Source organism: Molossus molossus, unplaced genomic scaffold (genome assembly GCF_014108415.1).
Source record: "Molossus molossus isolate mMolMol1 unplaced genomic scaffold, mMolMol1.p scaffold_m16_p_1, whole genome shotgun sequence".
NCBI classification, from domain to species: domain Eukaryota; kingdom Metazoa; phylum Chordata; class Mammalia; order Chiroptera; family Molossidae; genus Molossus; species Molossus molossus.
This window is the reverse complement of record NW_023425344.1, coordinates 120846301-120859223: the sequence shown is the minus strand read 5'-3', so window position 1 is coordinate 120859223 and position 12923 is coordinate 120846301. Positions and strand designations below refer to the sequence as shown.

General features: G+C 48.2%; 1 protein-coding gene across 3 annotated transcripts; it reads right to left on the bottom strand.

Moving 5' to 3' along the window:
- Nucleotides 1-1665: 1665 nt before the first annotated feature.
- On the bottom strand, nucleotides 1666-8809 carry MPI (mannose phosphate isomerase). Of its 3 annotated transcripts, none has more exons than XM_036241376.1 (8): nucleotides 8776-8809; nucleotides 8208-8422; nucleotides 7064-7264; nucleotides 6218-6359; nucleotides 5695-5877; nucleotides 3106-3279; nucleotides 2293-2501; nucleotides 1666-1989 (listed from the first exon to the last, which is right to left on the bottom strand). In XM_036241376.1, the coding sequence occupies exons 1-8, from the start codon at nucleotides 8789-8791 to the stop codon at nucleotides 1771-1773; spliced, it is 1359 nt and encodes a 452-aa protein (XP_036097269.1). In that variant the 5' UTR covers nucleotides 8792-8809; the 3' UTR covers nucleotides 1666-1770. The 3 variants fall into 3 exon arrangements, with proteins under 3 accessions (XP_036097269.1, XP_036097276.1, XP_036097282.1); XM_036241383.1 differs by having other exon boundaries at nucleotides 8208-8335; nucleotides 8743-8806; XM_036241389.1 differs by having other exon boundaries at nucleotides 8208-8335; nucleotides 8776-8806.
- Nucleotides 8810-12923: the final 4114 nt, after the last annotated feature.

The following is a 12923-nucleotide window of genomic DNA, read 5'->3' as shown; positions in this document are numbered from 1 at the left end:
CCCTTTCTTCCCAGGTCATCATTTAAGCCGAGGAAATTTGGAGTCAAAAAATAAAACCAGCCCTAGCCGGTTTGGCTCCGCGGTTGGAGTGTCAGCCTGTGGTCCAGAGTCCGGGGTTTGGTTCCCACTAGGGGCACATACAAAAAAAATAAAACCAGAACAGGTTGGCTAGAACCTTTTTGAAGGTAGTTTCCTAGAACTCAGTTGAACAGGGCGTCTAGTGGGGGCAGCAACCCAGAAAGACTCTTTTGTGAGAGTCTAAACCGTTACCCACAGGAAATGTGTCTGCTTAGTCTAGGGTAATAAGAACTAAGACTTGGTCAGAATCTTCAGTAGCAAAACAGCTATGCAGCTTCCTGCAGAAGTAGAGGTGTCCCACCTCTCAGAGGGTAGGCCCTCCTAGGTACTTACTGCCCATTTATAAAAAGTACCTAGGATGCTTTTCACAAGACTAGGTGGATTGTCTTGTCCCTGTATCTACAATGACTGGCTGTGCTTCAGAGAAGTGGCTGATAAAACTTTTCTCTGGGAAGAGCCAATCACTACTTTGGCTTTGCAGGCCATGTAGTCTGACATTTACTCAACTTCATAACCTGAGAGCAGGCTAGGCAGGATGTAAATGAGTGGGTGTGCCCAAACCCAGCTGCTGGACTTAGCATGCTGACCCCAGCCCAAAGGCCAGCTCAAATCCTGGAGGAGAATCTTGCTTTAGACCCACTTCTACTGTCTGCAGAGCCAGAAGGCTCTGCATCTGAGGCTGAAGCTGGCTGCTTCTCCCATGCCTTCCTATAAAAGGGCTCTCAAGTCCAGCCTACCCACTTCAGGGATTAGACTGCCAAAGGTTTATTGCCCTTCATCCCACAGCCTCAACACAAGTGATTTTTTTTTAAAATATATTTTGATTTTTTAGAGAGAAAGGAGAGAGAGAAAAACATCGATTGGCTGCCTCCTGCACACTCCCTACTGGGGATTGAACCCACAACCTGGGCCTGTGCTCTCACTGGGAATTGAACCAGGGCCTCTTAGTCCATGGGACAACACTCAATCCATTGAGCCACACCAACCAGGCAACACAAGTGATCTTTAATTGCTTTGACAAAGCAAGAGGGTGACAAGGAGCAACACTGATCCATAGGCCCTACCCTTTCACTCCTCTGCTGCTAAGGAAACAGGCAGTCCCAGAGCCAGAACTCTGTTCTTAAAAAGTAGTTACCTACTCTTTTGCTGTAACTAATGCTGAGTTAATCAGTTCCACCAGCCTGTAGCTGAGATAGCTGCTCTCTCCTGCACTGAGTCTCAGGTGGGAATACAAGTGGAGTGTTGGCCCTTAGTCCTCACATGGGCCCTCCTCCCAGGAAGATTTTTCAGCTTAGGCCTGATCAAGAGTCACTACCTTTGCCCTGGCTGGTTTGGCTCAGCGGTTATAGCATTGGCCTGTGGTCGAGAGAGACCTGGGTTCTGTTCCTGTTAAGGGCACATACCTCAGTTGCAGTTTGTCCCCAGCCCTGGTAGGGTCGTGCAGGTTGCAACCACTCGATGTGTCCCTTTCACTTTCACGTCGATGTTTCTCTCTCTCTCTCTCTCTCTCTCCCTCCCTCCCTCCCTCCCATTCTATCTGAACAAAAAATGTCCTCGAGTGAGGATTAAAAAAAAAAAAAAAGTTCTACACCAGCTCTTCTAGGAGTACCCAGAGCAGGAATTGGGCCTGAGGTGGTAAGGCTGGCCACGATTTAGGATGACTGGGCAGGAGAACCGGGATGGCTATGGCCTCTACAGCAGACAGCAGGCACGGAATATCAGCAGGTCCTCAGGCACAGTAAGCTTCAGTAAGACACACTCATTGGCCCCAATGAAGAGCACCCCACCACTCTGCAGAGGAATCACTGCCTGGGCTGTGGGAGTGCTGGCTGTTACTGTGCCGTGCACCATCAGGAGGATGCTGGCGGAGTCCACTGCCAAGACCTTATACTCAGTGACTGAGCCAGGGACCTGGACAGAAAGAAACCAAAGAATGGTATAGGTCAGACTGCTCCTACAGCTCATAGGCACAGGAAAACCTCCATGGTGGTGAGAGGGAGAGCTCTGCCACCTTCTGTCCCACTGCTCAGGCTCTTGTCAGCTTGGAGATCCACATCTGGTTGCCGGTGCAAATGAGTGAGCAGGCCCTGTGGGCATCTCTCACCAAATGAACTTCTCATGAAAGGAAACCCAGCCCCAAGTGTAGTCTGCAGTGTGACCCTTGCCAGGGTTTTCATGCCCCACAAAAGACACCCACCATGGCCCCCTACTCACCTCCATCTTCATAACAGTGAAATCTGGAACAGGCGGGTCATAGAGAGTAAGGTAGGGGTCTTCCTGACTCCACTTTGGAGGAAAGAGCCTGTCCTTGCTTGGGCTGGGGGTATAGCTGAGCATTTCACACAGAGTTGGCACATCAATGAACTTGGGTGTCAGGCCAGCACGTACTGTGTTGTCTGAACATGCCATGCACTCCACGCAGTCTGGGGACAGAGAACTGTCATGTACTAAGCTGAAGGATGCCTTTGAGTTTGACTCTCTAAGGCTGGTCCTTTAACTTGAGTGCCACAGACCCTCTGTAATTAGGTAAAAAATGTGTGAACTGAATTATCTGTGGGAATGAGCTAAATGTTATACACCAAAAACAGGTGACAGGTCACCCACTGTCATTAGGGGTAGTCATGTTCACCCTTGAGGGAGCCCCAACCCTCCTTAGACTAGTTCTCCCACAAAATCCTGTCCATGAGTGGCTATATGGCCAACAGTCAAATGCAGCACCCTTCTTTGGCAACATGTATTTTGATATAAAATCTGTGTTGATGGGACATGAAGGCAGTGTAATGCAGGGAAAGAACAGACTTGATCCATTAATAGCCTAGGTTCAAATTGTGGTTCCCACACATTGATAGGGTTTAACAGGAGAGTATCATGACGGCATGGAGTTGGTGTGACGATTCAAGCAGTGTCTGACACCAACCTGGCATCATCCCTACTGTCCTCTCTGCTGACCCCAGGAATCCTGGAACCCTGGGGGAAACAAGGCCCAAGGGGGACATCAGTGGGACTCACTGATGAAATGTGGCTCACCTCCTTTCAGGTAGGCATGGGGCACATTGGCCTCCAGAAACATGGCTTCCCCTGGCTTCAGGGTAAGCAGGTTCAGGAAGTAGATGGCAAAGCATCCAATATCACCTGGATACTGCTGGTGCAGCTGCAGCAAGAGCTCCCCACAGATGTCTTCCACATTATTTCCAGCAGCCACTGAGGGTCACAGAGCATTCCAAGGTCACTTAGAGACTCTCAGTGGTAGTCACAGCCCCACCTTATCCAGGGAGTCCTTGGGAAGTGCCTACCCACAAGAATCTAGAAACTGGTGGGCATGTTCTCCCAGCCACATGCCCAACCTCTTGGAGACCAGCCTTCCTTGACATTCCAGCCTGCACAGATGCCATTTTTCCTGTCTATATGCCCAGCACTACACTAGGCATTAAGAGGTACAGCAGAGGTAGAGCATCGGACCACAGACCAATAAAAGAGGTAGAGTATGCCCTGGCTGGTGTGGTTCAGCTGATTGAGCGTCCTTCCATGCACCAAGAGGTCATGAGTTCAATTCCTGGCCAGGGCATATGCCCAGGTTGTAGGCCAATCCCCAGTAGGGGGTATGTAGGAGGCAGCTGATCTCTCTCTCTCAAAAAAAAAATAATTTTTTTTTTTAAGAGCTCAAGTGTTTTTTTTAATCCTCACCCAAGGACATTTTTTTCTCCCATTTTCTGTTCAGACAGAGTGGGAGGGAGAGAGAAACATCGATGTAAAAGGGACACATCGAGTGGCTGCCACCCACACGACCAACCAGGGCCAGGGACAAACTGCAACCGAGGTACGTGCCCTTAGTTGGAACCGAAACCGGGTCTCTCGGGACCGCAGGCCAACACTCTAACCGCTGAGCCAAACCGGCCAGGGCTCGAGTGTGTTTTTTTAGGACAGTGTTTCTCACCCTCAGCACTACTGACATTTTGGGCCTCATAATTCTTTGTTGTGGAGGCTGTCCTGTGCCTTGTAGGATGTTTAGCAGCAGCTCTGGGCTCCCATAAGATACCACTAGCACTCCAACTCAGGTTGTTGTTTCACATAAGTGTGTGTGTTAATCCTTACCTGAGGACATTTCTTCTTTTGATTTTTATAGTAGAAAGGAGAGAGAAAGAAACATCAGCATGAGAGACAGACATCAATTGGTTGTCTCCTGCACACACCCCAACCAGGGTCAGGTATCAAACCTGCAACTCAGGTACATGCCCCTGTCCGGAAATCAAACCTGAAACCCTTCAGTGTGGGGGCCAATGCTCTAACCATTGAACCACACTGGCCAGGGCCCAACTCAGGATTTGACCAAAAATGTCTCCAGATAACTGCCAATGTTCCCTTGTTAAGAACCACTGTTCTAGGAATTCAAAATCTAGTTAAGAGATAATCCAAGAATTCCATGTATCCCAGCCCAGGCCTTTCCCTTTTTTAGCACTGCAAGTATTACAACTCAGAAAACTCAGTCCCAGGCAAACCGAAGTTGGTCACCCAGATAGCATGAGGCAGAATGCACCAAGGGCCAAAATGTGAGCTCAGCTCGGGCTAGAATGGTGAGGGAAGGCTTTTGGAATGAGCAGGGAGTGGGAAAGGGGGGAGCTGAAATGTCTTAAATGTATTGTAGGGGACTGTATTTGTAAGTAAAAGCAGGGTGTGTCAGTACCACAATGAAGAAACCAGCTGGTCTAGATTGGAGGGCTCTGAGTTCATACAGACAGCTGAATGTCTACTCTGCTAAGCACTAGGAACACGCAAAGGTCAAGGAGACAGGTCCACGGCCTGTGTATGCACATGATATAGACTCACAGGTGCTAAGGGCTGTATCTGACCCATGAACAGGGTGCTATCGGATCTCTAGGCAGGAGGAATCAGTTCTGCTGTGAGTGCAAGAATCCCTAAAGGGACAGGCATGCAAGCAGAGAAAACACCAAAACACAAAACAATTAGTAGGCTTGGGTAAAATAGTTACTTGTGGCTCAAAGTTAGCAGAGTAAATGTGTAGAGACAGAATCAGAAGAGTTCTGGGGTCACTTGGAGGAGGAGTCGGGACTTCATCATGTGTGCCACATAACCGAGAACCCATTCTGCTTTGTTTTTCACTATACTGATTTTCCAACCCAAAGGTGATCACACTCACCACAGTCATTTCCTGAACTATCTTTAGTTATTTAGCACAAGGTTGGGCACAGGGCAGGTATTTAAGATCTACTAATTGAGAGCTCTGAACATCAGGCCTATGGAGGAGAAGGAGGATCCCATTCCCTCTTGCTATCTAGCCCCAAAATACAAATCCATCCATGGGGGGCAGCTGTAGGATTGGAGAAATCTCAGAATGCCTGGGTGAAAGACATCCTAATTGTCTTCCAGGCCAATCTGTCTCCAGCCATCTAGAGAAGATGACCAGTTAGGAAGCTTCATTCAACCTAGGGCTCTGCTCCACAAAGACCAAAAAATTCTAAGTCACCAACAGCCATCTAAGTTGGGCCGGTTTTAGTGTTTCACTTGAGCGAAGGGGTTAAGAACCATGTCCCCACAGCCTAGTGTCTGTGCCAGAGACTCAGGACAGAATATTGTCCCCAGGCCTACAATGACACCCACCTTGCTGGGAGATCCGCTTAACCAACAAGTTGAGTTGCTCCACCACCACCTTCTTCTCACTCCTCAGCAAGTGGGAGAAACAGCTCTGCAGAGCAGAAGCCATGGCCTGGGAGTCGTGGCTTAGGCTCTGCTTCAGCTGTGTTGTTGCATTATCTCCAATCAGGAACTGGAACTCAGGCACCTCTGCAGGAAGGCCAGGACCCTTATCAGGAATAGCAAGATGGAACCCGCAGAAATAGGAAGCTGCAGGAGGCCTACCCATCCCATCCCTAACCAAAGAATCAGGTGATGCTAAGCAAACTTTGCAGTGAAAACTAACTGCTCACCACCAGCCCTTAGCAACCACACCTAAACCTGGTCTCCTGGGATTATCTCAGTGGCTTCAAGAATTCATGAGGACAACCAGCCCTTCAGTTCCTGTGACCTTCAACATCTGTTCTTAGCCACTGTTCCAGCTCTACCCAGGGATGTCCATCTATTCTAGGCCCAATATGCATGCTGCCAACATTTTGCTCAACCTTACTTGTCAGAAAGGTCAAAATTTCCTCAACTGGCCGGAAGCCACATAAGCCTTGAAAGGTGGTGAGGGCAATGGCCAATTCTGGCTTATGGTTGGCATCGGGGTAGTGCTGTGGAGCCTGCAGGTGCAGCTTCTCTGCCAGCTCCTGTGGAATGGCCAGGGGAAGAGGAGAATGGTCAAGGTGCAGCTATCACCTAGCAGGACACCAGTGCCACCCAGGCCTTGCTCCCTCCCCTCCCCAGTGGCTAGACAGCAGTAGCTTCCTATTTCTAGCAACAAGCCCAGTCAAGGCATAATGCAGACATTCCAGGTCCAGCCAACCCAGGGCATGAATATGACCCAAATCTGGGGAGAGCTGGGGCAAACTTTAAGAGGCTTGGACTGCAAATCAGGAAACCCAAACACCAAGCCATGCTTGGACACTAACAAGCTGTGTGACTTTGGGTAAATCCCTCACTTCTCTGGGTCTTTCTTTGCCTGTGTAGAAATGAGAAGTTTGGACAAATGCTTATAATGTAACTCATGAGCTTATACAGAAAGAATCTCTGGGTGAGGGTGGAGCTGAGACAACAGCTAGGGTACATGCCCTGCCCTGAAGGTAAACTCTCTAAATGAACCAAGTGGGAAAATGTCAGATATGAATAGTCCTGGGCTGGGTGAAGGGAGAACAGGGAGAAACTCCCCTGGCACAGGCTGGTCAGCTGTTTACTTAGACTTAGCTGCCAGGCCTGGATTCAGCTTTCAGCTGAAGCCTGGCATGGGTGGAATAAAAGCAGCAGTTAAAGTTGTAAGAGGGTGTTAAAAATAAGCTCTTCTCTACCTTGACTGTACCCCACTCTGATCCCGTACCTTGTTAGGGTGTGCCTGGATAGAGAGGGCCGTTTCAACTGAGAGTACTTTGAAGAGGAAGGGCAGCTTGCCATTAAAGGTGTCCTTGACTTTTGAGCCCAAGCAGTTCTGGTTCTCAGCAATCCACTCGCCTAAGGTCTTCTGCGGGATGCGATTGTCAAGAATCTTGGCATCTCCCCGGGGGTGGGTCCCCATCCACAGCTGGAAAAACAGGAAATTTGGGAGGAAAGGGGGAAGAACCTACCACCACCAGTTTGCCTGCCCCAATCCCAGTTACCCTGTGTCCCCCATAGGGCAGCTGAGTCCTGAGACAGGCCTCCCAGGACTGGGTATAAATAAATGTTCATGCCATCACAGACCTAAAGGGAGGCATCAGACCCCAGAATATCAGGAGTCAGGAGATCCAGGCTCTAGTTCAGGCTCTGCCTCTAACCAACTGTGGAGGTTTAAACTAGTTATTTCCTGTTTTCTGGGTCTCAGTTTCCTCATATGTCCAACAAAGAAAACGACACCTGCAGTGTCAAGGTCACTGAAAAACTCTGACTCAAATAGCTCTGTGAGGTGTCTGTATTCATTTACACCAGTCTCAGACTAGAGACTAAAGTTTCCTTATGCTTTGGCTTTTTCTCTACTAAACGGGCAGCAGAAATATGTAGTATTTTAGGTTTAAAAATTTAAAGTTGGTGCCCTCGCTGGGTAGCTCAGTTGATTAGAGCACTGGCCTGATACATTAAGGTTGCAGGTTCAGTCCCAGTCAGGACGCATACAAGAAGCAACCAATGAATGCATAAATAAGTGTAACAACAGACTGATATTTCTCTCCCTCAAATCAATACAATTTTTTCTTAATGTAAAAGTAAAAATTTAATTGTCGAAGAACACTGAATTAAAATGCAGTAAGTGCTAAGAGTTCTTTGAGGAAGGAAGTACTGGAAATCCCAGCCTATTATAAGAAAACCCTTCTTCTTTTGGTGCCACCATCTGGGTTCATCAACCTGCACATATCTGAAGAGCCTAGAGTGCCTCCTCCTTTACTGCTTCCCCCTCCCAGGTGATCCGTCTGACATGCCTCAGCCCTTAGAGTGGAAGAGTCCCTTGGTCTCACCTGCTGGTAAAGTGGTCTGAAATACAGTTTGGCGCTCACCTCTGCATATGGCTTGTCCTCTGAGATCCGGGCCAGTGGGTCACTGCTGGCCAGTAGCCGGGCCACTTCACTGTTGGAACCCATCTTCCCCCAGGCATACTGTTGCACCACACAGGAAAGTGGGAATACTTGGGGAACAGACAGAGGGTCAACATCCACTCCACCCCTGAGGCCTGACTCTATTGTCCCGGGGAAACTCGAGCTGAGGGTTTTGTCTGAGGGACAAAGTCAAAATAAGGGGTTTGTTGGTTTAGTTGAGACCCTTCTCTGCATGCCTCAATGTTCCCATCTATAAAACAGCCAGTGAGGATCTTGTGCTGACAGCTGCGCTGAGGTGAGCGGGAGGAACATTTCACACCGCAACGCCGTCTCCAGGCGACCCTCAAGACCTTCCTCGAGGGCTGCAGTAACGACTCAGTCCCCATCGCAGGTGTCCCTCCCCCGCCCCTCGTCCATCCATATTTTTGCGAAGTCCCATGGGTGGGTTCGACCTGGCATATTAAGGCGGGAAGGGTCCCCAGAAGATGACCCATACCCTCGCTCGCCTGCACCCCGGCGCGAAGCCCACCTCGCTGAGCGGCCATCCTTGCAGCACCAGACCTGGCTTCTTCAACGTATGCCCTTCCCAGCAGCACCTGCGGCCTCTCTGCTCCCAGAGCCTCTCGGGAAACGTAGTTCCTCAAGCGCCAGCGCCTCGGAGGCCTCGGAGCCCCGTGCGGCCATTTCCCCCTCCCACCTTCCAGCAAGGAGAAGAAGCCCCCACTAGCTCAGAGGCTTCCAGCCCGCAATCCTTCGATCTCAGTATTCATTCGTTCCTGCACCGGAGAACAAGATACGGATCCCTTTGCCCTTGTAGAGCTTACATTCTTGTGAAGGGAAAACAAGCAAACAAGTTCAATAAATAATAAACAAATCGTATAATATGTTGAAAAGTACTACAAAAAGGGGGTGGGTGGCAGTTTGCAGAATTTAAAATGTTGTCTTGGTAAGCTTCATTGAGAAGCTGACATTTAAGCACAGACTTGGAGGTGAGGAGGAGTGTGTTCTGGGCAAAGAAATAGCTAGAGGGAAAGCCCTAAGACAGGGACGTGAGAATGTGCCTGTGGTGTTCTGAAGTAAATAGCAAAGAAGCCAGTGTGACTGGAACCGAGTGAGCAGGACAGAGGTGGTCACAGAGGAAAGGCAGTGAGCAGAACTTTGGAGGTCATTGTGAAGACTTCATATTTTACTCTGAGTATTGCAGTCATTAGTGGATTTGTTATTATTATTTTTTTTTATCCTCACCCGAGGCCATTCTCTGATATTTTGTTCAGATAGAGTAGGAGGGAGACGGAGAGAGAAACATCGAAGTGAAAGGGACACATCGATTGGTCACCACCCGCACGACCCAACCAGGGCTGGGGACAAACTGCAACCGAGGTACGTGCCCTTAGCGGGAACCAAACCTGGGTCTCTCAGGACTGCAGGCCGACGCTCTAACCGCTGAACCAAACAGGCCAGGGCTCATTAGTGGATTTGAACAAAGAATTGCTGTAGTCCAAGCAGGGACTCACTGATGCTTGATCATGATGGCAGTTGTCACATGCTAGGCCCTTAACACCTGTCTGAGCTTCACTTTCTTCCTCTAGAAAGTGGGATAATAATGCTGGCCTGACAGGCTTGTTGGAGGGTCAGATGGAATGATGTGGGATGCAGGAAGGCAGTCAGTGCTAAGAACTCCTCTCATCCTTCCTGCCTTAAGTGCCTCAGGATTCAGAACCCCAGCCCCTCCTCCAGGCTGAACTGCTCACAAGTCAGAACACACAGAAGACAAGGAGAGTCACCAAGAGTTCTGCATGGCAAATGCTGGGGCTGGGCCTTGAATGTGGAATAACCTTGCTATATCCTGTGGAGAAAGGCTTTGACATCTGGACCTCCTCAGCCAGCTGGCGGGGCCCGAGAATACAGCAGCCAAAGTTCCAAGGAACCTCCAGTAAGGGGCTACAGTCCTAACTCTGCCTCCCCTTCCCCTTCCCCCAAACTGATTCCCACAGCCTCTACTACACACTCCCAGGAAAAGAAGGGGTACTGTTTTCTCTGTTATATTATATCTAGCTGTAAACATCAACTTCCCTTGGTGTCACCTGGCTCAGATAATCAGTCTGCATTTCCAAAGGAGTTTCATCATACACTAAGGAATAATAAAATGGAAACCACAAGAATCATACAAACAACACATCTCACATACTTACCTTTAAATATCTCTCCTTTCCCTCATCCCCACTCCCCCAGCCATATGAATCTTCTGGGAAAAGAATGAGGGATTAGTTTAGGTACAGCGGGTTCTTAGAGCACCTCCCATTACAAGCACCACTGAAGCCAGTTAGAGTCATTTCCTCATAGTATCTCTATTGGGAGAAAAGAATTTAGAATGTTGGGGCAGAGCCTCCACCCCATGCCACCCTCCCTACACAAAGAAAAGTATATCTGTAAGGGAAACTAGGGTGTTTAGAGAGCCTAGAAGTTTTCACTCTTACCTCTTGCTTGTCTATCTGTAGCAGAACTGATTAGACTTTATTATCCAGGGATCTGCTTTCCTGTCTCTCTCTTCTCTACTAGATCATGTGTCTAATTCAGTGTCACATTTCTGCCAGTGCCAAGGGCTCAAGCTGCAATAACAGCATACATTTATTGTTTTGTGCTAAATCCTGTGCTAAGCCCCTTTCAAGAATTTTCTCACTTCATTCTCCAGGCAACCCTATGGGATAGGTACTGTCATGAGCCCCTTTTTAGAGATAAGAAAAATGGGTCCTGGAGAGATGAACTTGTTCAATAGCACAGAATTCCTTCTGGTCTACTATACCTCCTTCCTTGTTGAATATGTGAATGAATAAATAAATGCATGATGACTCTTTCACAGGGAAGTGGACCGATCCCAGGAATCTTCAGAGACAGATGAGTGGGCCAGCTCTACACTGGCGATATCAAGTTCAATTCTTTCTTCACCAGTCCACCATTATACTAGCTTGGAAAGATAAGGAGGAGGCAGGACAGCCTCATGTTGTACAGATTGTTCTCTTAGGCTGCAGACAGCAAAGATCTCTGTATGCTGCCTGTGATGTTATGATATAATAACCAGCTCCTGGCCAGAATTTCTAAAATCTTTGTAATTTCCTAAGCAATAAATGGTTTCTGAGGCAGAGCCCCTAAATCCATTGGAATTTCCTGGATGATAGGAGCACTTTCTGTCCTAATGAGGCAACTCTTGGTGGCTCCTGGACAGCCTCAGGATGTGACTGGTCACCAGAAAGAACAAGCCTTGATTTGAAGCTTGGAACTTTCTACCCCACCTTCCATCTTCCAGGGAGGGGTGAGGGGAGAGACTGAGTTAACTATCAATCATGATCATGCCTATGTAATGAAGTCTCTCTCTGGAAAGTTTCCAGGTTGGTAAATACATCCACATGCCAGAAGGGTGGTGCATCCCAACTCCATGGGTACAGAAGTTCCTGAACTCAGGACCCAGACCTCCCACTATGTATCTCTTCAACTAGCTGTTCATCTGTATCATGTCCATTATTATATAAAAAAAAAACTAGTAAACATGTTTCCCTGAGTTCTGGAAGCCATTCTAGCAAATTATTGAACCTGATAAAGAAGTCGTAGGAACCGTGATTTATATAAGTACAGGTGACGATCTGAGATTTGCAATTGCCATCTGAAGTGAGGGAAGTCTTATGGGACTGAGCACCTAACTTGTGGAATCTGATGCTAACTGCAGGTAGTGTCAGAAGTGAATGTGGCCCTGGCCGGTTTGGCTCAGCGGTTACAGTGATGGCCCGTGGACCAGAGAGGCCCGGGTTCAGTTCCCCCCACGAGCATGTATCTCAGTTGCAGTTTGTCCCTGCCCCAGTTGGGGTCGTGTGGGTGGCAACCAGTCCATGTGTCTCTCTTACGTGGATGTTTCTCTCTGTCTTCCTCCCTCTTTCCTTCCCGCTCTATCTGAGGATAAATGCAAAAATGTCCTCAGGTGAGGATAAAAAAAAGAAGTGAATGTGTCAGAAAATTGGTTAGTGTGGCAATAACAAAGCAAAATCTGTATCTTGTCACATAAGTGTTCTGTATGAGCAGTAAAAGAGAAACACAAGTCTTTCCTTGGAGGGGTGGCTTGGGGGATTAGGGGAAGGTGGTTTCTAAGGGGACACAAACATGGAGGCCTCTCCCTCCTCCCACTTGAGGATATATACTGGAGAAAAGTTGAGCTGGTCCCTAAAGGATAGTTGGGATTTAGACAGGGGAGAGGAAGGTAAGAGAAATGAAGAAAACAGTAAATATTTACTAAATACCTATCATGTGCTGGTACTATGTTAGTGCCAGAAATACAACTGGGAGCAAAACAGACCCTACTCCTGCCCTTGTGGAGCTTACAGTCTAGTGAGAGAGAGAGGTATAAGTAAATAACCACTTATATACATATGTACTTACAGTCTGCAATAGGTATTATGAAGAAAAAGTATAGGCTAATAATGAGTTTATGTGTGGGGTAGGAAAGAAGCCACTCCTAAAGTGTATCTGAGATTAAATCTGAAGGATACTGGAGTTAACTAGGTGATGATGAGGGCATGAGCTAAGAGTGTACCAGGAAGAAGATACATCAGGAGCAGAGTCCCTGAGGCCAGAGGGAACAAGGGAAGTCTGAGGAACTAAAAAGCCACTTGGAGGGTTGGAATGCATGGG

What these genes read in the sequence shown, in the direction of transcription:
- MPI (XM_036241376.1), bottom strand. An exon ending in AATTTTGACCTTTCTGACAA is followed by an intron (nt 5,878 to 6,217) that starts GTAAGGTTGAGC and finishes GCCTTCCTGCAG; the next exon opens with AGGTGCCTGAGTTCCAGTTC. An exon ending in TCACTGTTATGAAGATGGAG is followed by an intron (nt 1,990 to 2,292) that starts GTGAGTAGGGGG and finishes CTTTCTGTCCAG; the next exon opens with GTCCCTGGCTCAGTCACTGA.